The sequence below is a fragment of the Pelmatolapia mariae genome, linkage group LG2 (assembly GCF_036321145.2).
Source record: "Pelmatolapia mariae isolate MD_Pm_ZW linkage group LG2, Pm_UMD_F_2, whole genome shotgun sequence".
Taxonomy (NCBI): Eukaryota; Metazoa; Chordata; class Actinopteri; order Cichliformes; family Cichlidae; genus Pelmatolapia; species Pelmatolapia mariae.
Window position 1 is genome coordinate 26,286,919 of NC_086228.1, and position 23,675 is coordinate 26,310,593.

General features: G+C 40.1%; 1 protein-coding gene across 1 annotated transcript; it reads left to right on the forward strand.

Moving 5' to 3' along the window:
• Window positions 1-499: 499 nt before the first annotated feature.
• slc43a1a (solute carrier family 43 member 1a) lies at window positions 500-23,644 on the forward strand. The gene is made up of 15 exons (XM_063496899.1): window positions 500-646; window positions 6,102-6,265; window positions 6,828-7,020; window positions 8,718-8,773; window positions 9,400-9,476; window positions 16,051-16,143; window positions 16,515-16,648; window positions 16,741-16,868; window positions 17,639-17,785; window positions 17,885-17,920; window positions 18,007-18,142; window positions 18,335-18,464; window positions 18,555-18,628; window positions 19,283-19,406; window positions 20,567-23,644. Exons 2-15 carry the CDS (start codon window positions 6,112-6,114, stop codon window positions 20,762-20,764), a joined length of 1,680 nt encoding a protein of 559 aa, XP_063352969.1. The 5' UTR covers window positions 500-646; window positions 6,102-6,111; the 3' UTR covers window positions 20,765-23,644.
• The last annotated feature ends 31 nt before the right edge of the window (window positions 23,645-23,675 follow it).

Below are 23,675 nucleotides of genomic sequence, written 5' to 3' on the forward strand. Positions count from 1 at the left end.
TGTAACGATGGGCGTAGCTGCGGGAAGCTTATTTATTTATTTTTTGTTGATGAGTGAGTATAGGGGTGGGATTTAATAAGTTTTCTTCATCCCACTCCTTTTCAGGTAAATTTTGTTTTTTGTTTTTGTGCACTTTATGTTTAATATATGTATTTTTGTTGTGCCTGAAATGAACAAATAAATGAAATGAATGAATGAAATGAACTCAAAATGTGATGTCCACATATGTGCACCCCAGGTCCTAGGAGGTTAAGGGCTCTTTAAAGCTTCCATGTGCCATGCTGGAGGACATTTGCATGGAAGGAAAGAGCAGCATGAATGTGTGTGGAGTAGTGACTTTTCTCCTCCCCTCAACAGGCGGTAAACTAGATGGGAGGGAGAAGTCAAATTGAAGGGGGAAGTGTGTCGTGTAACCGGAGAGAGAAAGGGAGAAAAAACGTGGACTTATAGGCAAGGAACATCAGTCTTCAACCAGGAAGAAAGGGAGAGGACAGAGGGAGGGGGACAAGTTTTATTTAGGGGACTCGGGCTCAACTTTCCTATTAGGACAACAATTAGTTAAAGTTGAGCTTAAATTCTTATTTTGTTATTCAGTAAGGAACTCAAACCTTTATTTCAAGCCCCTGTGAGAGGACACACAACTGAAGTAAGTATATGATGTTTACTCACGTTTTGCCGCTGTTGTGTTCACGATTTTAGTGTTATATGTAAAAAAAAAAGCGGGGGCTTGAAACAGCAGGAGGAACAATCGACCTCTGATACACGTGGCATGAGATGGACAGTGCCAGCTTTCACGATACAGACCAAACGCTGCGTATTAAACCCACAATATGTGTGTGTGTCCACGTGTGTTTGTGTGTCCGTGGCCTGGTGAGGGGAGAAATGGCGCAAAGTACGGGCGCTCACAAAGGGAGGGTAAAAATGTGAGAATCGGCGCGAGCGGCAGATGTTGAGAAAGTTTCGGAAGTGACGATTAAAATGTGCACAATGCGCTCAGTGAAACCTGAGCCTTCATTTCATGGAGCATCGGAGTCCTGCCTGTTATGACTCAGTTATAATATTTATAAAACCCCTGGAAAGCCATAAATGCGCACAAATGTCTTAAGTTAGGTTAGGTGTTTGTTTTATTATAGCCCAATTACAGCATAACAGGGGCGGATCTAGAGGGGTGGTATGTGGTGGAATGTGCTGGCTTAGACCCCTAATGCCACCCTGGTTTTGCATATGACAGTACTGCATATTAAAATAAGATTGCATTAACACTTTGAGCCTAGCTACAGTTAACACTAAATATAAATTCTAAAACTGAATATATTGCATAGTGTACCCCTCCCCCACCATTAATAAATGGTTCAGCCCATAGCGCAGACCGGCTTTTTTCTTGTTTTCAGTAGCAACCGATGCTTATGATTGTGCCAGAGACTGTATTGCCTTGTGCCAGTACATCAAATCAAAATTCACATGTTTTATGTAACTGAAATGTTTAATTATGTGGGCTAAAGAAAATAATTAAGCTATAGACGATATTTATATGAAATGTGTATACTTACTGCATTTGAATCATTTTAACCATATGTAACACCTGGAAGAAACTTTACATTGGGTAGTAGTCTGATGAATTTGTTGAGCATTGTGTATTTAATGTATCCATACATGCCTGTACTGAGTTATTAAGTTGGTTTATGTCAGTCAGCGAAAACTTGCTGGGATGACATGATGAAAATCTTGTTTGCATCTTGAAAAACCAGAAGTTGGTTGGTTTCATTGATGAGGAATCAAATAAAACAAAATAAAATGACAACCCCTTAAATTAAAGAATATAAGAAAAATGGGGAGAACAATGGCTGAAGCAACTGTATGTTTAATACGTGTGGATTTTAAATGCAGCATGTCCCCAAGTCACTGGGAGTAGCCTCTACTCCCAGTCTAAAGCATCAGATAGAGCAGAGCTGCCCATTTCTCTCAGAACTGGGGCGCTGGCGTTCATAATCAGTGGATGTTTTGGGTGATTTATGGTCACAAAACCCTTGAAAAGCAGATTAAAAATAATCTTGATCTTTAAACAGCCTAATTATATATTTGTTTCCCTTTATCCAGCCAGTATGCCTATATTTTATGTATTTATTGCTCGTTTGCCTTCTTCATTTATTTCTTAATTGTGCCACGCTTTGATGGGATCTGGAGGCCAGGGGAGAACTCCAGATTTTGACATTTGGAGCAGCACATGAACGCGTCTCCTCTTCTGCCCTGCCTGGTAAGCGGAGGCTGACTGAGGTCATACCCATGGAGAGACAGCTGCTCGCCGGCCGGGCAACTTTTGGACTCCTCGGGGAACAGAGAGGCCCAGGGCTTTGTGGTTTATTTTATTTGGAAACATTTTTCCTGCGGTTCTTTTAGTCCCGCAGAGTTTGATAAACACGTCTGGTCAAGGTCATCTATATCACCAGCAGGGAAAAAAAGAGCATGGCTGGAAGTAAGCAGCAACAGGGAGACTTGAAAGTAAGCATGATAGGGATAATTGAGCCTATATGTTCACTCAGTTGTTGATTGAGAAGGAAGGCCCTGTTCAATAATTCAAAACCCATTAAAACCCCATCCGCTTATCCAGGCTGCCAGTGGCAAGAGGAGTAGAGTAAGTCCTGGAGTTATTGCATCATTCAGCTGCTACTGCTCCGGTATTTCAAGAAACGCCCTCCTTTTATGGAATTTATCCCAAAGCAGGCTTCACCTGCTCTAACTTTACAAGCACACACTTCACAGTGTTGTGACAGGGATTCACAACTGCCTGCCAACAACAAAAAAAGCCTGGCTTTCATGTTTTAAGTTGTTGCCACATGTCTGTCATGTGTTGACCTTCCTGCACGGTAACACAATAGCACTCCTGTTCCCTTTATTGACAGCGTGCAGGTTACTGCAGTAGTAACAGGCACCGGGAAATGGGCGGGAAACGGTGACGAGGGATGTGTGATAAGTTAGTAGAGCTGGCCGAATGGATCCGGGCCCTGCATCAGTTTGTGTGAAAGCGAAGCAGATGACACAGCCTTTTTTTACAGTAACATACATGTGTTTGTGATACCAAGAAGCCATGAACTCACAGTTTCATTTACTGCTTTGCCTCCTGAGCGATGTCTGTGCATGATATGTAATATTTCACTGTGTGTGTTGATGCCCCTGATTCAGCCACCGCGGTAAATCAAATACATGTGACTGTAGCTTGTCTACTTAGACCTTTAATGGTCTGTGTGTTACTTTAACATTTTAGTTTGTATATGTGGAAACTCTGACACTACTTAGGAGTTACTGATTTTTTTTAATATTTTTAAATTTTTTTAAGTTAATGACTTTTATGGACTTTAAGTGGTTTGGCTGTTTTTTAGAGTTAAATTTTGGTGGTGCATAGTGTAGTGGTGTATATATGTGCTTGACAAGCAAAAGGTTGCTGGCTCAATTCTAGCCAGAGACACAAATCCCTTCGGGGGCCGTGTCATGAAGGGCAGCAGGTGTAAAGATTAGCCAAATCAATCATGTTTGACTTGGCAGAGTTACATTTGCTACCTGCTGTGGTGACCTGTTCTGACAAGGAAGCAGCTGAAAGTCATAAGCGCAACAATGAACACTTGTATGTTCCGCTCCTTGCAGTCATTTGACCTTTGAAGTTAATGATATAAGCTAAAAGATTTTTTTTTAAAGTGCACATTGAGGTTAATTAAACGACAGATTTCCTCAGCGAGATACTAACTAGGTTAGGCTGTCCTTACTTCACATAAGCTCTGGCTGAAATTAACAAGATTTAGATTTACGCTAAATAAAAAAAGTAATGTGTGCATATCGACAGACACCCTACCAGGATCATCAAAATAGAAGTTCAGTTGTTGACTGTAGCAACAGCTAAGCAACAAATTTTATCTATGTACAGTTATCTCTTATATACAAGGACACATGGGATAACTGTAATGGTTGGGTTTTTTTGTTTGTTTTTTTCCTCCAGGCTGAAAATAAAATACAAAGCATCTATGACACATCATGCAGGATCCAAAGGGGAAATGAACTCTTTCCTTCATTTTTGCCCTGTGATTGATAGCTGGAGTCTGTTTTTATTATCATTTATAAATTTGGTTGTAAATGATAATAAACTCTATGGACAGAAAATTTGGTTATCATTTTGCCCTTTGATTGATAGCTGGAGTCCGTTTTTGTAACATTTTACAAGCTTAAATATGAACATCTTAGGCCTTTGTAACAGTGGATCTAATAACTTTGGTTCTCTCTGGCGTACTGGGTGGATAAAACAATCGGTTTGAAAATGGTAATGGATCGACAAAAATTTTTAACTTAAAGATGATATGAATGGTTGTTTGTAGACGCTTGGCTAAAAGTTAGCCTCTTTACTGTTTGTGCGCTCAGACTTAATTAACGGGTTAATGTGTGGATTGGGCATTTACACGACACCGTGAATAAGCACCGTCTTCCGCTGTCACCTCATTGTTGAGTGAGTGTGTGTTGAAGGGGTTTTTGTCGTGGGGTGTCAGTTACAACGAAATCCCCCTTTTCAAACACTCTTTTCAGCACAAAGGCGGTCCAGCGGGCAGTGGATAATCGCATTACACACACGCCTCGTGAACACACATGCAAGCTCGTGAGCACAAGCGGAGACAAATCTGTCCCATTAGGGCCTCTCTGGTTCTCCAGTATGACACATGCTTAAAGGATGCCACCATTAAGAAGCACTGAAACTGATTTCCTATTTGAGGCCTTGACTGTAGGCCCCGTCTCTCGCTGTTCCCCTCCTCCCCCTTTTGTGGTTTGGCTGCCAAATGGAATAGCTGGTCATATTTGGATCATTGCTTCTTGTTTAGATGTTTTCCATATGTGTGTTATCAGATTCATGACTGTGTTGGGCGCTCATGTTGCAGATCATTGTGACCAGTGACCTGTACTTTGTGTGTCTATGTGTGCGTGTCTGTGTGTGCTTTTCAGGTGGCCGTGACTAAGATGACTTTATTTAGTCAGTCACATCACAGCTGCTGTGTTTTTGCCCATGTGTGTTTATGTAAAAGCAGCCTGATTATCCTGTGACTTAAAACCAAAGCCAAGCTGTAGTTCCATTTGGTTTCCATACTCATTTAATCCCACTCTTCTTTGCTTTTAGATGGAAATGGCGGCACTTTAAGGTGCCACTCCAATTTCCATAAGAAAAGCAGACCAATTCAGCACTCTGCAGTGTTTCTGGGAGTCAAACTCAAGTGCTTTGTTCACAGCGCAGTAGGTGAACATCTGAAGCTGTCTGGCCTAGGATTTACAAAACAGTGACTCTCCACATGGACACTCATTAGACGTACTCATCAGGTTTCAAATGTCAATATGAATGAGAACTTAAGTTCACAGGAAGTAAATCCGGACTGGAATAATTTCACAAACCCAAAGTCATGGAAAATGGTGTGAGTCACTCAGACTTAAGGTTACAGTTTGTGCCTTTTTGTTTCTTCCCTGAAACGACAAACTGGTTTAACAAATATCCTAGCATTCACGTATAATCGCTAAAGAATTTTTAGGAAATAAAAATTTCCTACTCTTTATGACAGTATGGTTTTAATTATAGGATTAATGGCTCAACGGGAATACGGAAGACTAATCAACAATGAAAGTTATTGTTACTTGTATCTATCGTGTCGGGGAGGGTTTTTTGTTGTTGTGGAGACCTAAATTTGCTAAAATGTCAGTGGTATTGACCCATGTCCTGGTCCTTAATAAATACGGGAACATTGGGAAACATTACTGAGTGTTTTTGAGCTAAAACTAAATAAGGGCTTCAACTAATTGATGTTGTTATTTCAAACTAAGACACTGGGTAATCAAACCTTTGGAGGAGGTGGTTTAGCATCAGTAATGACTCACATCAGTGTGTAATATTATTTAATAAAATCTGTTCAGCTTATTTAGTGTGTCTGGAAGTTTTTCAAATGGAAAACCCTTCGCATTTACATTGGATGCATCAACTATCTTTTTTACTTGTTAGAAAACATAAAAAAATAACCTCCATGTTTGCCTAAAGTCATTTCAATTTATCCTCCCTCTCCCTCCTTGTTGCTCCTCAATCACAGAGCAGCAGCGATGGCGCCCACTCTCGTCCAGGCCTACAGGAGGCGCTGGTGGATGGCGGTGACAGCGGTGATTGAAAACCTGCTGTGTTCGGCTGTGCTGCTGGGATGGGGCTCCTTGCTCATCATGTTAAAGAGGGAAGGCTTCTACTCTCACCTGTGCTCAGGTAAGATCAGAATCTCTGAACCTTGATATGGAGATAACACATCTATTAGACATTTGCATAGATTGTAAATAGAAGATAGACATACCCAAAATACCAGCAGCCAAATTATGTGTTAGCAAGCTTGCTACAGTTTTTTGTTTCGGGACGCTTCTAACTTTAAGCCCTGATTAAATCCTAACAATTCACCCCATCAACAGTTCCTATGGAGGCATAGAGACAATGCTCAAGTACATTTTAACATTGGAGTCCATAAGGACTGACTCATTTTAGGAACGTCCCTTGAGTGGCCATTTGAGGAACTGCAGGTTTTAAGGCCTCATCACTTGGAATTACTTTTTGGGAAACATATGTATTGTGTTCAAATGTGTCATGGCCATTGCAACCTATAAAACATGAGATTGTCTTGTTTTGGAAATTGCAGAAAAGTCACCTTTAAGACAAGTTTAGAAAATGGGGAAAATAATGCTTAGTTTTGGAGTCAAGTCAGAGCCCACAAAAAACCTGAAAGACTCAAATAGTTCTTGAGCGATCTCTCATCAAGCCTACACACTTGTTCCCACAGAAAATGACACAGTGCACGCGCCTTTGGGTAACTCCTCTGGCCAGAAGGTTGAGGAGTGGGTCAGCTGTGTGGACCAGGAAGAGATGCTGAATCTGGGCTTCACCATCGGTTCCTTCTTGCTCAGTGCCACCACCCTCCCGCTTGGTATCCTGATGGATAAGTTTGGACCACGTCCCATTCGACTGGTTGGAAGGTAATATTGTAACATTTGAGAATGTATTCGTATGTGTGGCTCATAAATGATCCTTGTATGTTTGGCTTAATCATAAAAAAATCTTCCTTGGCACATGTGGAGACGAGGAAGGAAAACTTGGTATTCAATCAATTCATTTACTGGTAATGATGTTCTAGTACAGAAAGTAGATGGATCACATTCCCACAGCAGGAGCGAGAAGTTGATCCAGTTTCTGCAAATCACTGAGTGTAGGCAGTCCTCGTTTGTATGTGTACACCTTTTCTCAGTACACGTGTAGTTAGTCTACAACCGTTCATGTAATTACAGGATGTGTTCTGTAAGGCAGAGCTTGGACTGTCTTCAGAGCCAGACTCTTAGAGATACAGTAGAGGAAATAATTATTTGATGATCTGCTGAATTTTTAAGTTTGAGAAGAACAGTCTCTTGTTTTTATGGTAGTTTCAATTTAATCGAGAGACATAAGATAAAAAAAAAAAAACACATTACATAAAAGTTATACTTGCATAAAATAAATGTTTGATCCTCAAGTAAAACATGACTTGGTACTTGGTGGAGAAACCCTTTTTGGCAAGTGCATTTGTGCATAAGATGTTTCCTGTAGTTTGTAACCACATTTGCACACATCTCAGGAGGAATTATGACCCACTCCTCTTCACAGGAATGCTTGAGGTTTCTTGGCTGCTCTGCAACTCGAAGCTTAAGCTCCCTCCATAGGTACTTTTTTTTATAGGGTTGAGGTCTGGGGGTTGGCTAGCTGCTCCTTTGTTGCATTGTCTGTATTTTTTGGGGGGGTCATTGGTCATTGCCTAAAGACCCATCTGTGATCCACCTTCAGTCTTCTGGCTGCGGGAAAGGAGATTCTCATGATTTTAGGGTACATGGTCCCATCCATTGGCCTCTCAGTCCTGTGAAGTCGTCCTCCACCCTTAGCAGAAAAACAACCCCCAAGCATGTTTCCATTTCCATGCTTGTCTGTAGGGATGGTATTTTGTGGGTCATGTTCAGCATTTTTCTTGCTCCAAACACGACAGATTGAGTTGGTCCCAGAGGGCTGAATTTTTGGTTATACCTGACAACCTCACTCTTTCTCCAAAGCCTTCTCAGAATCATTTAGATGTTCACTGGAAAACTTCAGTTAGAGGTTGGGTTATCTTCAAAGGGTAAAAAGAAGGGTAAAAAGTCATGTTACATAAACAAACACACATGGTTTCTGCCTTTCTCATCCACAGTTTGACTTTACTTGACTTTTAAAAGTCAAGCCTGACACTTATCTGATTTGAACGTATCTGATTCAAAAAGCATTCAGGCTGTTAAATCATTGACCAACTGTTTTATAAACCAGACTTTTTATAGCTGATTTAGACTTCTGGTCTTAGTCTTTGTAGACGCTTCAACATAACCTCCATAAGTGGCTGACACCGTTGTCAGTTTTATGTGTCAGCCTCGATGGAAACTGATAAAATGCTGATTTGGCAGATGACAGATTTTAGGCCTGAGTTCCTGTCGCAACTTCAAAGGGGTTTTGTGTCTCTAGCTGGAACGAATCAACATTCTCTCCAAGTCACCAAGCTACCCACTGTGGCGACCCCTTGTGGATAAGATGGCAGCAGAAAGTAGCTTTTTATTACTGCCGACGATGTCACCAGCAGCTAGCTATCTCGAGGTTTTATTATTTTTCTCTCTCTTTGTTGCAGCTCATGTTTTGGTCTGTCCTGTATTATGATGGCCACCTCTGCCTACAAGACCGACGGTGAGTAATAACAGACAAGTGCTAGATATTGATGAGATAATCGATACAAAATGACACACACGCTTTACAGAAGTCTGTATACATGGATTTTTTTTAATCACTGTAAAAAACAAACAAACTGATTTTTATCACTGATCAATAAGGTATCTATCTATTTGCATGACAATTGAGTTATTTAAAAAAAATTGTTCCTACCTGTCACTGAAAGCCGTCTCACTCATAATTTATAATTTTAAGCCTAATTAAAATTTAGATTAATTTTAGGGTTATATAAAAGTGTCTGTCACACTGGCTGGAACCATTTTTTTGTACCAGCTTGTTTATTTAAGCTGCTGTCTGTGTTGCTCAATATTACACTTAAACCTCAGAGAAAGTGAAGGAGTTGCAGGTGCATCAATGTGTTTCACCACACCCTCATCTTTACACCACTTCACAAGTTAAAAGCCACCAGCTTTAGTGAATATCCGCTGCGGTTAAATGCGCTTGTGGCACATTTTAAGGCCCGTGGTAATTTGCTTGTTTTTGAAGGCGGTCTCCTGAAATGTTAACTTAAACTGACTTCTTGTAAAATGAAGTCCTCCAGTTTACCAAAGCGAGTTTTAATGTTTCTCTCGCTTTCTCTGCAGTCCTCTCAGCGCTCATCTTCCTGGCTCTTTCTCTGAATGGCTTCGGAGGCATCTGCCTGACCTTCACCTCCATCACGGTAAGACACACGGCTAACAGGCGAAGGGATAAGACATGCAGTCTGGCTGATTAATTGAGGGGAATAGTGTAATATATATATACTATATACTGCACAGGCAACTCGATATATAACCTATCCAGAGCCCTCATCAGTTGTTTCAGTTCAGTTCTTTCTGCTGTGACAAAACAAATTTCCCACATGTGGGACTAATAAAGGTTATCTTATCTTATCTTATCTTATCTTATCTTATCTTATCTTATCTTATCTTATCAACGGCCAGTTCCAGTGCAGTTGGTTTCATGTTCACATCTCATTTACTGGTATCGTTGTGTCTTTTGTGATGTTGTTAGAACAAGACAATCACTCCTCTCAGTACCAGTTCGGATTTATTTTTGGGTGGCAAAGGTCTTATTCCATGTGGTCAACTTTACAAAACCCCTAAATTAAAAGAAGGGAGCCTTTGCATGTACACTATGTCTTGTATCTGTGTGTACCTGACCGTATAGATACACACAGACCTCATGTATTTGGTATGTATTTCTTAACAGTTGATAGTAGTATGACTGGTAATCCTGTGCATATTATTGTATTCAAGTTGAACAAATGGCTCCAAAGAAAAATCTTTGCTTTAAATGATACATATCAGTGTAAATACGAATTCGAAAACATACAAATGAGAGGATTGGACACTTTAAAAGTCCCCCCCCCCCACACCTCTCTCTCTCATCAGCATCATATGAAGTACAATCAGTAACATTAAATGCTATTAGTCATCTGGTAGTCAGTCAGTAACTCTATGTCCTATAATATAATTTAACACCATCTATTTACATAACTCTTTCTAAGAAAGTAGTGACAGGGTTTTATTTTTTTTATTCTTCCTGGAACAAATGAGCAGAAACATTTTGGTAGCATGGTTGGTCTCTCAGCTGACAAAATGGCATGTGTTGTTCTGACTGGGTGGGGGTAAGGGGTGGTGGTACGGTGCGTGATGTTTGTTTTAAATCCACATCAGGCATGTGTATGTGCGTGTGATCTATCAGCAAGTGTGTTTTTTATCATTGTCCTGGCAAGTATTTAGGTTGGTGCTTAGTCCTGGTACAGTGTTTTCGTCAGAGTGCACATGACTTCTACCACATGGAAAGTTTCCACCAATAGCAGCCCAAGGGTGACTACACACCCTCCTTAGTGCTCGGCCCCTTTACCTCTATCAAAGATACTCAAGGACACATTGAGCACACATTGAGCTCTTCCTCGCGACCTTCTTCCTGCTCTCTTCAGTTTCTCTGCTCAGCAGTCAGCAGAATAATCACTACACAACCTTTTAAACTCTGCATGACTGTGCACACATGTGGATGCGCAAATGTGCGCGCACGGGGAGATGAACAAGAAACAGCTGTTTAAATGCTGAAGTTAAAGACTGACTGTGGACAGATGACCTTATCCTGGGACCTTTTTCTCTTTAAGCTCGCAAACTGCTTACGTGGTTCTGTTTTTACAGAAAGAAAAGCGTTAGAGTAATCTGTTATGAAACTGGATGCCATTGGGTATGAAAGATGTTTAGGGTGATATAAACCAGACAAACAGCGCAGATGTTTAAAAAAAAAAAAGTGTAACTTGCAGGGACCTGTTGGTGGTGACTCAGCAGGTAGACTTTTTTCTTGTTTCTACAGTGAACAAAATCGCAGCGTTGAATTTTGATGAAATGTTTTGGAAGTAGTGCAGCAGCACATCGACAGAGTGGTTCGTTCGTTCGGGTTTTTACAGGTGCTGACTCATCTTTTTTTTTTTTTTTACACAACAGTGAAAGATGTTTAATTAGCACTTCTTCCCCCCCAGGTAGAGGTGTACAAAAACAACACCAATTTTAAAAGCAGAAACGCATGCAAAATTAAGAATGTAGCTACCTTTCATTCTCGCATGGCTAACATTACATTAAGGAAACACGGATAACACATGCAGGAACGTGGAGCTCCTTTCAGTGTTAGCTCACGCAAACACAGAATGTTCTTTCAAGCCTATCAGACAAACACGGTTAATAACACACACACACACGCTTGAGTAATGTTCAGCTGCCCCCTGTTGTTTGTCCCTGACTGACCTCCGTGTCCCTCGTTCCTTCCCTCTGTCGACACTTCTAATCAGGGTGAGGTTTACCAACACCGAGTGACCTCATTGCTGCTGCTGTTGCTTTTCTAAAGAGTGAATGATGACTGAGTGCAAGGGCAGACACACACAGACGTAAATTCACAAATGCCATCATAATTTAAACCATGTGGTCGAGAGTTAAACAAGACCATCTCAGTTGTTTTGCGGTATTGTGCTCAGAAAGAAGGCTCTTATAGTCTCTATGAGTCAATTACTGGGGGGAATCTCCCAATACAAAGCCCATCATTGGATTTTTATGCAATACATAAATATAGTAATTTATTTAGACAGACATTATAACTTCAGATTCTTTAAACTGGGAATATCAGACTCCCTTGGCGGGCCGGTCTTAATTGGGGTGGAAATTCTATGGATGGATTTCCTATAGAAATGTCTGTAGGAACCGCTGATGTCTTTGTCAGTAAGAAGACTGTAAAGCTGACAGAAGCACTGATGAACGTCCACATTTTATCCTCATTCTTTACAGTTTTCACATTTTCCAAAAATGGAGTGGACGTTTGGCGTTGATGAAAGTTTTAACATTTTTAACTCCATAACCTTGATCAGGGTAATTAACTCCGCCTCACTTTCACAGGTACTCTTGGTCCACCTGTGATGTCCGTACATGTTCAGTGTTATTTTGTAATAATACATTCATGTTCACAAGATTGGCAGAAAATTGTAAAATCGTTTGAAGAGATGCTGTCAATTACAACAACAGGTTAAAAGATTGTGGGTTTTATTTCAAGGAGGAGTGACAAAATTGAGTTTGGTTGAATATTATATAAAAACAACTGAACACAGGGACATTTTCCATCATTTATATAAATGATGGAAGACATTTGAGGTGCAGTATCTTACACAATGACACTTCAGCATGCAGATGGGATCAGCTGAGATCCTGTGTGGGTGATGTAAAAGAACAACAACAGGCGCCAAAAGCTGCAAACGTGACGCCCTGTAGTTTTCAGTTTTCTGATTTCTTTCCTTCATTAAATATTTAGTTTGACTCATTACTGCGCTCAATATGCAAACACACCTTTTAGTTTTTTTGGTTTTACCAACTAATTAAAGCCTTAAATGACAACAAGGTGATTCACACACACCTTCTGTTCCAGTGAGTCACATTGTTAGGAATGCATGAGGTCCTTTGAACGCCCTATGTTCTCTATGTACAGAATGAAAGATTTTCTGTTGCCAGTATCATGTCATTTTTAAAGGAATGAAGCCTGGCCTGCAACTGACAATGCAAATACTTTACCACTGGCATGCGATTAGACAATGCAGCTACTTCTGTTAATCATGTTCCTTGTAATGACTGTGAAAGTTGTCAGTCTGCTTCTGACCTACTTTTAAATTTACTCAGTGAATAGAAGCAAGTTCAGGGAATTGGGGGGAAAAAGGTAATTATCGTACATACCCTAATATTAAAAAGTCCCTAGTCTTTATACAAGTCCACTACAGCAGGCTTTTGACGGCTTTGCTAACACTCTGAGGTTGATAGTTTGACCAAACTGCGAACACTGAGAGAGGGAGCAAAAAGAAGTCTGTGCTAATCGGCTCCAATTTAGGGTTTCCTGCTGTGATCTCCACAGAGGGAGTCTCTGCAAATGTAGCGTTGGGAGATCAAACACAAAAAGTTTTACTCCTGCTACCTGTCTTTTTTTTTTCTTTTTCCAATTTCTGTCCTTGCTGATTTTTTATTTATTTATTTTTTTTCTTGTGGCTTGTCCTGTCAGGCAGCTTTTGCAATCAGAATTGTGATCTGAATGTACAGTGGTGAAAGAACAGCTCTTCTTCATGTGAATTACATTATATGTGGGTTGGTATGACAATGCAGAGGCAAGACAGGCAAGACGGGGGGAAAGGGTGAATGCACAATATATCGCCAACTGCCGCACCTGTAAGAGACAAAAGACAAAACAAACATACAGCACCTGGAACACAAAAATTAGAAAATACACAGATACATAAGCCTACAATCTTCTTATAGTGTGTGTGAGTGTGAGAATGCCCGTGTCTTTGTCACAGATGTCCTTGCTGATTTTATACTCTCATCTGTCTTTCTTCCTCTCCTTTTTTTCCTTTCCCACTTTCCCTTCTTGCGTCCTGTCTTTCAAAATTTCACTGCTCATTAATCTGCTATTTGGCGCATTCTCCCAGTGATTAAAGTCTTAATTAAACTCAGTGCCAAAACCTTACAACACCCAAGTGAGTGAGCACGGCAGGAGTAGAGCCTGAACTCATTAGCTGTGGCAAGTGAATGGCTAAATCCTTTTTTTTTCTCTCTCTTTTTTTTTTGTATGTGTGTGATTTTGATCCTGTGTGTGCGTCCATACAGTCATGCGTTTGTGTCCACATCCCCCTAGCAGCATTCACATGCATAAGTGTTGCAAGGCTCTGTAAAAAAATATTTATTTAATAGGATCTGACAGAACACAGAGGTAGCGGATAGACATTTGCACTTTCCATATTCGGTAACCTGACATCTTACAACATGAGATGCAAGCTTGGAGGGCCCCGTTTCCCACATTCCATAAACTTCCACAGCACTGCAGACCTTATGTTCATAGACGAGCTGTATTTCAGTTCTCAGAAGTGCTGAATGAGGACGGGTGTTCTTGCGGTTGTTTTTCTCATCTCACTCAGACAGGCAGACTCTCTCCTCAAACATCCTCAGGAAAGCTTTTTCTTTCCTGTTTACCTGCCAACATCTCGGTGTCAGCAACTGAAGTGACCTCATGCTTCCTCGATAAAGCGCAGGCACCACAGCTTGCACATCGTTACAGTTATGTAATCTCAGGACAGCAGACAAAATTCATACATGGATGAAAAAGCACACCTCTCACCCACACCTTACATCTTGTTTGGCACAAAGGCCAAAAATATTTGTAGGAATTTTGATATTTGGTTATAAAACTCCTGGAAACCCTTTTCTATGCAGCTCTGAATCCCAGTGTGTCTAAGTGATGGGAAAATTAAGGACTGCAGAATGTGCTATAAGAAACATTTATAGTAATTAGAAGGGATCTGTAATCTGTTAAAGGTACTATAATTAATATTTTTAACCAACATTTGCTCAAATAACTATGTATAATGTGAGATTATAAACAGACTGCAGTTTTCTTAGCTCTACAGAGGTTTATACTCTTCTTACAAATTATTTTAGGTTTTCCCAACCCACAACTTTACTGCTTTGGTTCTCACCGCTATCTCGGTGCAGCTGTTTCCAATGAAAAGCCTTGTGTACACTTGCTGATACACTAGCAAATACAAAGCGAAGTTAGAGATACACTAGCAAACATCGCTTGATATTTCACTAAGGATTTGGTGGAGATGGTAGGAAAAGTAGAGTGAATATTGGATTTAAACTTATAGGCTTGTAACACAGGACTCCAAATAAAATGCTGATGTTGCACCATGTTGACTGGTTGTGCAAACTGAAGCAAGTTGCGTCCAAGTCAGCCATATCAACTTTCTAAGTAGCCTAAGTTGGTGTTGTTTTCAGCTCATTCTTAATTAATAGAGGTTTAAATAACTTAAAGAGATAATGATTTTTCGCATAAAGAATTTCTATATCTCTATACATCATCTCCCAATAAAAATGTTAGGAGGTCAACGTTGTGCTCCTTTATGTTTAATAAATGCTCTCTGCCTCGATAACGTCAGTGTAAGGGTGTGGAAACTGTCTGGGAGACAACAGTGGCACTGATGGCGTAGGGAGATTAGGTGACGTTTGCAGGAGTTTTGGAAAACTGTGGTCATTGAGAGAGAGAGAAAGAGAGAGAGAGAGAGAATAGCAAGCTTGTCATCCAGCACAATTAAAATCCTACACATGTGATTTTTATAATCACGATTAACCCATTTAAAACTCTAATTAAAAGGACACTTACTGTGCTACAAGCACAATAGGTCACTGTTGTGTTTGCTAAGCTCCTTGTCACTGTAAATAGGTTGACCTAATATATGGTGTCCTAGTGCCTAATGCCCACCACCTTGCCCCCCTTTCAACTCATGCTGGGTCAGAGGAACCTAGTCAAGTCTGAAATAGTTTGAATTTAATTTCTTTGTTTTAATTGCAAGGATAACAATGTTTCTAAGTATAGCATAATCCATTAATGAGCCATGGGGCCATGTCTTCATTTCTTCTTTGTTTTGACATGGAAACTAATATTTTTAATGAGTCTGTTCTGCAGGAAGAGAGAAGTGTTACTGGGTGCAAACGCAGCAGGCTAGAGCAGTGAACCGTTGCTGTTAGGAGCAACCTCATCAGTGTTCAGTAGTTCGTCCTGCTAGCACAAAGCAGACCACTGCCCTCTGCTGGCAAAATAGCATAGTGAACCTTCACTAAAATAAATGATGAACTCCGGGTAGTCCATGGACCACTGTGAATGTTTCTATATGTGACCATGTCTGTTTTGTCTACATGTCCCTGTGCCTGCAGCTCCCCAACATGTTTGGTGCCCTGAGCTCCACCATAATGTCTCTGATGATCGGCTCCTACGCTTCCTCTGCAGTCACCTTCCCTGGAGTCAAGGTAAATTAAGAATATGTTAACAAATACACCGTTAAAGTTACACACTTAGATGAATTTCTCACATAAACCGGGTGGAGTTGTAACTGTGAGTCTACTTCAGAGTGCCTTTGAAATGTTAGAAATGTTATGGATGGAGTTATAAGGCATAAACATTGAGGTACGCCACTGTAAATAAATGCATAAATGTGTCTGGATGGTTTCTAAGCACGCTCACCGTAAAAACTTTATAAGGTGATAATGTCTGTGTTGTGTTTACAGCTTGTTCTGTTTCCGCCATGTGGTTTAAAAAAAAAAAACTGAGCGAGCACATCTTTAAACACAAGTGAAACATGAGTAAAAACATAACAACATCCCCTTCTTTTCCCTCCCAGGCCATCTACGACGCAGGCGTGTCGTTCACGGTGATCATGTGGACGTGGGCGGGTCTTGCCACATGTGTCTTCATAAATTGTTTTGTTAACTGGCCCAAAGAAGGTTTTCCAACACCTGAAGAGGTGGACTACAGGTCTGTTTGTTTTTGTTTTTTAATATTGATACAGTAACTGTTGATGACAACCGTAACTCCGTAATTGAAACCCTCCTGTTTATTGATAACAGTAAGATCCTCCATGTTCAAGAGCCACCTTCATCTGAGCAGAAGGTTGTTGGTGAGAGACTGAGCCACCAAAACGGAGACATCCGATGCTCCACAGAGAAGCTTGCTAATGGACATGAGGTTGCACCCAGTAGGTCAACAAGTCTGTCCTCTTTTCCTTCTGCAGTTTGTGTGAATGTGAATGGTGCACTATACAAGTACCAATCTATATTGAGGTAAATAGATTGGATGTAGAGCAGGTCATCTACTAATTAAAAAGTTGGTGGTCCAATGTTGAATATTGTGAATGTTGGGTAGAAAAAGCACTTGGGTATAGAAAACAGTGCTTGTCCGAATGTGATTGAGGCAATTTAAATTTTTAAAGTGCTTTGAGTGCTTGAGAAGAGTAGAAAAGTGCTATATAAGAACCCCTTTACCATTTAACACAGTTGTGCCACTTTGGAGGTGAATATAGTACGTTATAGTTTCGTGGGTAAAACTACATTTTTTCCAACTGTAAAATTTTAAGATTTGTCTTATGGGGTCTTGCTTTTTGACCCCAAAAGATACAGAGTCCCCACACATGTGTGACTGTACGAATATAGGTCCCCCAAAATGAGTAATGCAAGTGTACCCACACACACAGCCACAATGCTCGCAGTCATGCACCTTTTGTATTGTGGCCACAATAAAATTCTGTCCTATTAATCATCTTGCAACCCCTCAAATTATAAAATTGTAGACAAAATAGAAAAGTGCCTCACGTCTTGCACATGTCAGGCTGAGAACCACTGATTTATTTTGTGTGATATTACTGAGAGACTGGATCTCCCACAAGGTAAAAGTTAGAAATATGAGCCACTTCTCCTGAATTTCCATCACAATCATTACAGGAAAATAAAAACACTCGTCCTCTCACAGATGCGGTTCCTTTCCGTCGGTCTGTGTTTTCTCCCATCTTCCTCTGGAGTCTGGTTACCATGGGGATGTCCCAGTTGAGAATCATCTTTTATATGGGGGCAATGAACAAGATGCTGGAGTTCCTGATCACCCATGGAGAAGAGCACCGTGAGTGTCCAACCCTCAAACACAGTCAGTATTTACAATACTGTTAAAAACCTTTGAGCAGTACTGACAGAAATGCTCTTTATTATATGTATCTTCCAGCGTCTGGCAAGCTAGCCAAGGAGGCAGAAGACAATGGTGAGCACTGTAGTAATAAGGCTTTAAACTGAAACTTGTTATCTTTGTTATTTTGTCTCCTCTTAATTTAATGTTTTGTCTTTCAGTGGGTTTCTACTCGTCCACTTTTGGCATGCTACAGCTGTTGTGTCTGGTCACATGTCCTCTGATTGGCTACATCATGGACTGGAAGATGAAGGAGTGTGAAGAGGATCAGACAGTCCCCTCAGGCACACAAGAGAGGTATGTGCAGAGAAACTTGACAGATTTGGGAATAAACATTCATTTATTTTTCGCCTTTATTGGGTAGTTTGACAGTAAAGACATGAATATAGGATGATGGAGAAGGACTGACTAGACTGACGAGGCCATTTATATATGAGAAGCACACACTGTATGTTGTGATGGGAACTTCTTTGCCTGTGTCCTCATCAGGCTCACCAGTGGACCCAAAAGAGACCGTAAGATTCAGAAGGTGACAAATGCAATGAGGGCGTTCATCCTCACTAACCTGCTGCTAATTGCATTTGGAGTCTGCTGCCTCATCGACAACCTGCCTCTACAGGTAACGCCTTATTCTGTGACAACAACGATACAACAATAATTAGTCTAATGCATTAATTCCCTTACTTTTTCCATCTCTTTTCAACCTTAGATCTTGACCTTCATCCTCCACACTATGGTCCGAGGCTTCATCCACTCCTGCTGTGGAGGTCTTTATGCTGCTGTGTAAGTGCTGCTAAATCTTTGTACAACACAATCACATGCAAAGTTTCACAAAAACCTAATTTTTAAATCACATGGCAATCATTTAAGTGACGTAATAACTGGAAGAAGTGCTCATCAAAGTGAACATATGTTGAGTTTCCGGTTCATTACCGTAATAAGACAACTAGGATTTCACTTAATCTTGGAAATGAGACAATGGACTCTTTTCTGACCCATTTAGTGTGATTATCTAACACCATATAAACACCAAAAAGCGCGGCTTTACAGTGTGATAAAAGCAACCAGATGTGGCAACAAAAGGAGGGGGGATCCTGTATTGTGTGCCCAGAGACCACAAACTGAAACCCTTCAGCTTATGCATTGCTTTATACATTTTATACTTATTCAGTATGACATGCATAATTATGTCATTGTAGGATTGGTACATATCTGATTGTTCATTATCACCCAACATCGTGTGGGCAAACATTAAACTTGTTGGTTATGAGTGCCCCCAGAGCCACATCAGCATGAAAACAAGCTCTCTCTGGCACTAAATCCTGCATTTTAACATAGATGTTATGTCTCCAACACTAAATCAGCTGTTTTTATTTTATGTATTGTCAGCCTATTGTCACTTGGTATTTCACACTAACCACTAAATCTTTCCCACAGCTACCCGTCCAACCACTTTGGCACGCTGACAGGCCTCCAGTCCATGATCAGCGCTGTGGTCGCCCTGCTGCAGCAGCCACTCTTCATCGCCATGGTTGGACCATTGAAAGGAGACCCCTACTGGGTGAGAAAACACATTTTCTCTGCATGCCTGCAAACTTCACAATGAGACGCCCATAAAAAGCTCTCAGCATTGTTTATTGCGCCACCAACTATCCATGGGATAACTGAAATTGTAAATGAAATGAATTTGCATTTGTTAGCTACAGTTTTATACACATTAATTTCATTAGGTAAATGAGTGCACTAAGTGAAGACTGAAGAGGCCAAATGGTAATCTTAAATTGGATCATCATGTTGATTCACCTCGAAATGTCCACATGACCACTCAGTGTATGTTAAAACAATCATTCAGGTTTCAAACATAATAAGTCCTAATCACTCTGATCACCTGCAAATGTTTTGTCTAGAGCCACATAGTAGGTTGACATTCAGCAAGTATAATATGAAATATAGCAAAAATATTTGAGCTTCCCTCGGGATGAATTGTACTGAGTTTGGGTGTCACATGAGTTACAAATCTGAAGACATTCCCTTCTGCTTCTTTTGTTTACTGCAGCTAAACTAGCCTGTGAACATATTAAACACTGTGTTATTTTGAGAATGTTAGCACTGTAACATTAGCATTTTTGCACAAACCATGACTATGCTTAAAGGAGACAAATTATACGTCTCCCTTTTTTCCCCCCTTGACATATTTACTGTCGCAGTGTTTGCTTACATTGGTAAGTAAAATTTAGCCAAATCTTCTGGCTTCAGGCTGGTCTTAAGAGGGAATTTTCCTTAAGGTTATTGTGTTAAAACTCTCTACGTGCCTGAGATAAAGAGGAGGGGCTTACAAGCCTAGGGTTCTGTTTATGGAAGCCAGATGAGGGCCAGCCAATCAGAAAAAAGTAGGCTTTTAGGAATGCCCCCCTAAAAAAAATAAAAACTAAGAGTTAGAAAGGCTGTTTTCAAAGAACAAGCTGCATAATTGGCCAGAATAGGATGCGAGAAAGTTTGAGATTTAAACTGTTGGTGTTGTTTTCAGTTGGTCGGTTCTTGCTACACGTTAAATGTAATTTGATTTATATGGGTTATTGTCTCAGTTGGTTTCAGACAGTTTTAAAGTTTTCTTCCTGCAGTTTAAAAATAGTCACAGTTGAAACTGCCAATTTTAATTATGGCCTGACAATGTGAATCATAATTACAACTGTCCATCTTCCTGATCTTTCTTTCCTGCAGATCAACCTCGGCCTGCTGATCTTCTCGTTTACTGGCTTCCTGTTGCCAGGTTACCTGTTCTACCACTGCAGACAGCTGACGAGGGAAAAGAAGGCCAGAGAAAAGCTGGATGCCAATCAGGAGATGGAGGCGCTCAACCACACCAACGCCAATGGCTGCAAACCTCACACTAATGGCTTCGCTGCTATAGATGCTTAGAGAACACGACAGCTGAGGATAGGGGGGGACAGTAGGATTAGCTTTGAAATAAGCAACCATAAAGTTATGTTAAGTTTTGTTTTTTGTTTTGTTTTGTTTTTTTAAGCTGGTGCTAGTTCTCCTCGTAACAAACCACATCAGAAAGAATATGATATCCCACATGTTTGTATTTTAGGGAGATTTGTCATCACTTGTTTTGTTTTTTTATTTATTTTGGTCTAGGGTCTAGGTCAAGGATCAAGTTGGTGTGTTTAAAAAGCCATGGATTTCATTTGATATCACAGTACTTGAAATACTATGATATAGTTTTCAAAGACTTATAATCATGACAATACTAGTTAACACCAAAGAACTGCTCGAAGATATTAAGTTACACTTCCTGTTCAGTATTTTAGGATTCAAACATTTAGTTCTCTATACGGACGAAAGTAATAAGTGACGCCTTTCAGTAATTGAATTCAGGTGTTTCCAGTCCCATTGCCACAGGTGTATAAAGTCACGCGCCTCACCAGCTTCCTACCTTTACCAACATTTGTGAAATAATGGGTCGCTTTATGGAATTCACTGAATTTAAGCACAGTGCTGTAATAGGATGGCTTTGTTACCACCAGTCAGTTTGTGGGATTTCTTCACTTAGCTATTCCATGATTAGTTGTAAAAGGGGTTAATGCAAAGCAGAAGCGTTAAGGAACCACAGTTAATTCAGTTAATAAATGGTAAACCAAATAAAGTTATAGAGTGGGGCTATTGAGTGCTGAGGCGCATAATGTGTAAATGTTGCCAACAAGCTGACTTGATAACTCTGGAGTTCCAAACCTCCTGTCGCATTAACATCAGCACAAAAACTGTACGCCAGGAGCTTCGTGGCAGGCCAAGAAGCTCCTGTAAGTGTAATGTGTAGGTGGTCTAAAGTGTAGATTAATAGTGCTTTTTCTACTGTAGTCTCCAACAAACTCTTAACAAAAAAAAAACAAACAAAAAAATCCTAAAGACCTAGATGATTTGAACATTTCAATATTTATGAGAACTTCAGCTCTTCACAAACTTTCTCTGATTGAAACACACAGGCGGACACCACATCTACCTCCATTTACTTTTTCTTTTTTTTGTACTGTCGCTCTTTAACAGACTCCTTTGCCTATCCAGCATTTAACACACCCTATCCAACATTTTCATTTAAATTAAAATACCCCGAGCTGAATAGAGAGGTTTCTCCTCGTGCATTCGTGTGATTCAGAGATGAAGTTCAACCAGCTTATTTGCCCCTCACATTCTGAACTCTTTTATAAATATAAACATCTATAGGAACACATTTTGTAACTTTTACAAGGAAAGAACGGGATGGGTTTTGGTAATTTTGACGCACAGTGTGTCAGTGTTGGGGACTATTTTATGCTACTACTTTATACTACTTTATGCACAGAAATGAACTAGTGTGTGTATAAAATGTGTATTGAAGTGTAGTTTTTATAATTTCTGTAGCATTAAAAAGGGAAGCGCTTCATTATCAGCTAATGTTATTTTGTAGCGGGCCTATTCTAAAGGAAGCTCGGGTGATTTAATGTTTATTCTGCTCAGTTTTGTATTGCAGGAAAAGAAAACATCCTCCAGCAAATTGTCTTGTAAATAAGTGTGAGGTGTGACTTGTATTTTATGATCTGCTGCTTGCTTAACATTTTTGTGTACAGTATATTAAGTGAAGACTGAGGAGGAAGTGGCTGGGGTCAAACTTGTTTGTTGTAAATGTGATTTTTAACTTGATAAAAACACATCTAGCTGCAGCACGTGGTCTCAGCCAACGGCGGGCAAAAACAAAATGTATTTTTATTCCAAAGTGTTGTGTACATGATCCACATGACCTTGTGTCATTGTGTTGTGTACATGTTTGTTCTGCACAAATGTCCACAAATTACAGCACCAATCAGCTTTAATGTATATTTTAAATTGTTTTAATTCAATCCATTTCAATGCCTGGGCAGCTTTCAGTAGATTTTCCGTTATGTTTTGTCATTTTATTTATACACCATTTTCCTGGTCATAGGACGTGTTCAGCTGCTTGACTCTTTGCACGCTTGCTTAGACGTGAGGTTTTTATTTCAGCTTTGTGCCTGTGCTGCTATCTTTGCAATGGAAGTGAAGGCAAGATTAATGCCTCTAGCAAACAGCTTACTCTCTAAACCAGGGGTGGGGGAACTCCAGACCTCAAGGGCTGGTGTCCTGCAGGTTTTAGATGTGTCCTTGATCCATCACAGCTGATTTAAATGGCTAAATTCAACATGGCTTGAAGTTCTCCAGTGGCCTGGTAATAAACTACTCATTTAAATCATCCGTGTTGGATCAACGACACATCTAAAACCTGCAGGACACCGGCCCTTGAGGCCTGACGTTCCCCACACCCTACTCTAAACCAAAGACATCTTTAGGGACTGTGATAACAGTTGCTAGTATAGGAACATAAAACCCCACCAGGAATGCCTTAATATAAACTATGCACTAGCTCTGCAGTAAAGTCCAATTTGTTGTAAACTCACCTTTAATCTTCACAGAGGCTGAAATTTTTATTACTTTGTATAGATTAGCATTTGAAAGTTTGAGGTTCTACTTAATGCCATTTCTTTATGTCCTTCTTGTCATGTTAAAATATTTAACAACCATCTGTTGTATTATAGTTTCGTGTAAGTAGCTGTCTGAAAAGTTAAGGACTTCTGCTTTTGTCTTTATATTTGATTAGTAGTTGCCACCTTGAATTTAATCTGTGCCTTTGACAGTCTTGAAAACGTCCTTTGCTGTATCTGTAAAGACTGTTAGTTGAACGGCCTCCATGATTAGTGTTGAAATGCTGCGTAGCTAAATTAAATCTTGCATCACTATAACCAGAATGTGCATTTGATATATGAATAAATGATCAAAT

Coding starts and splice junctions, on each gene's coding strand:
- slc43a1a (XM_063496899.1), top strand. CDS start 6,112: ATGGCGCCCACTCTCGTCCAGGCCTACAGGAGGCGCTGGTGGATGGCG. Junction 17,921..18,006: donor CAAGGAGGCAGAAGACAATG/GTGAGCACTGTA, acceptor TTTGTCTTTCAG/TGGGTTTCTACTCGTCCACT. Junction 18,143..18,334: donor CCCTCAGGCACACAAGAGAG/GTATGTGCAGAG, acceptor TGTCCTCATCAG/GCTCACCAGTGGACCCAAAA.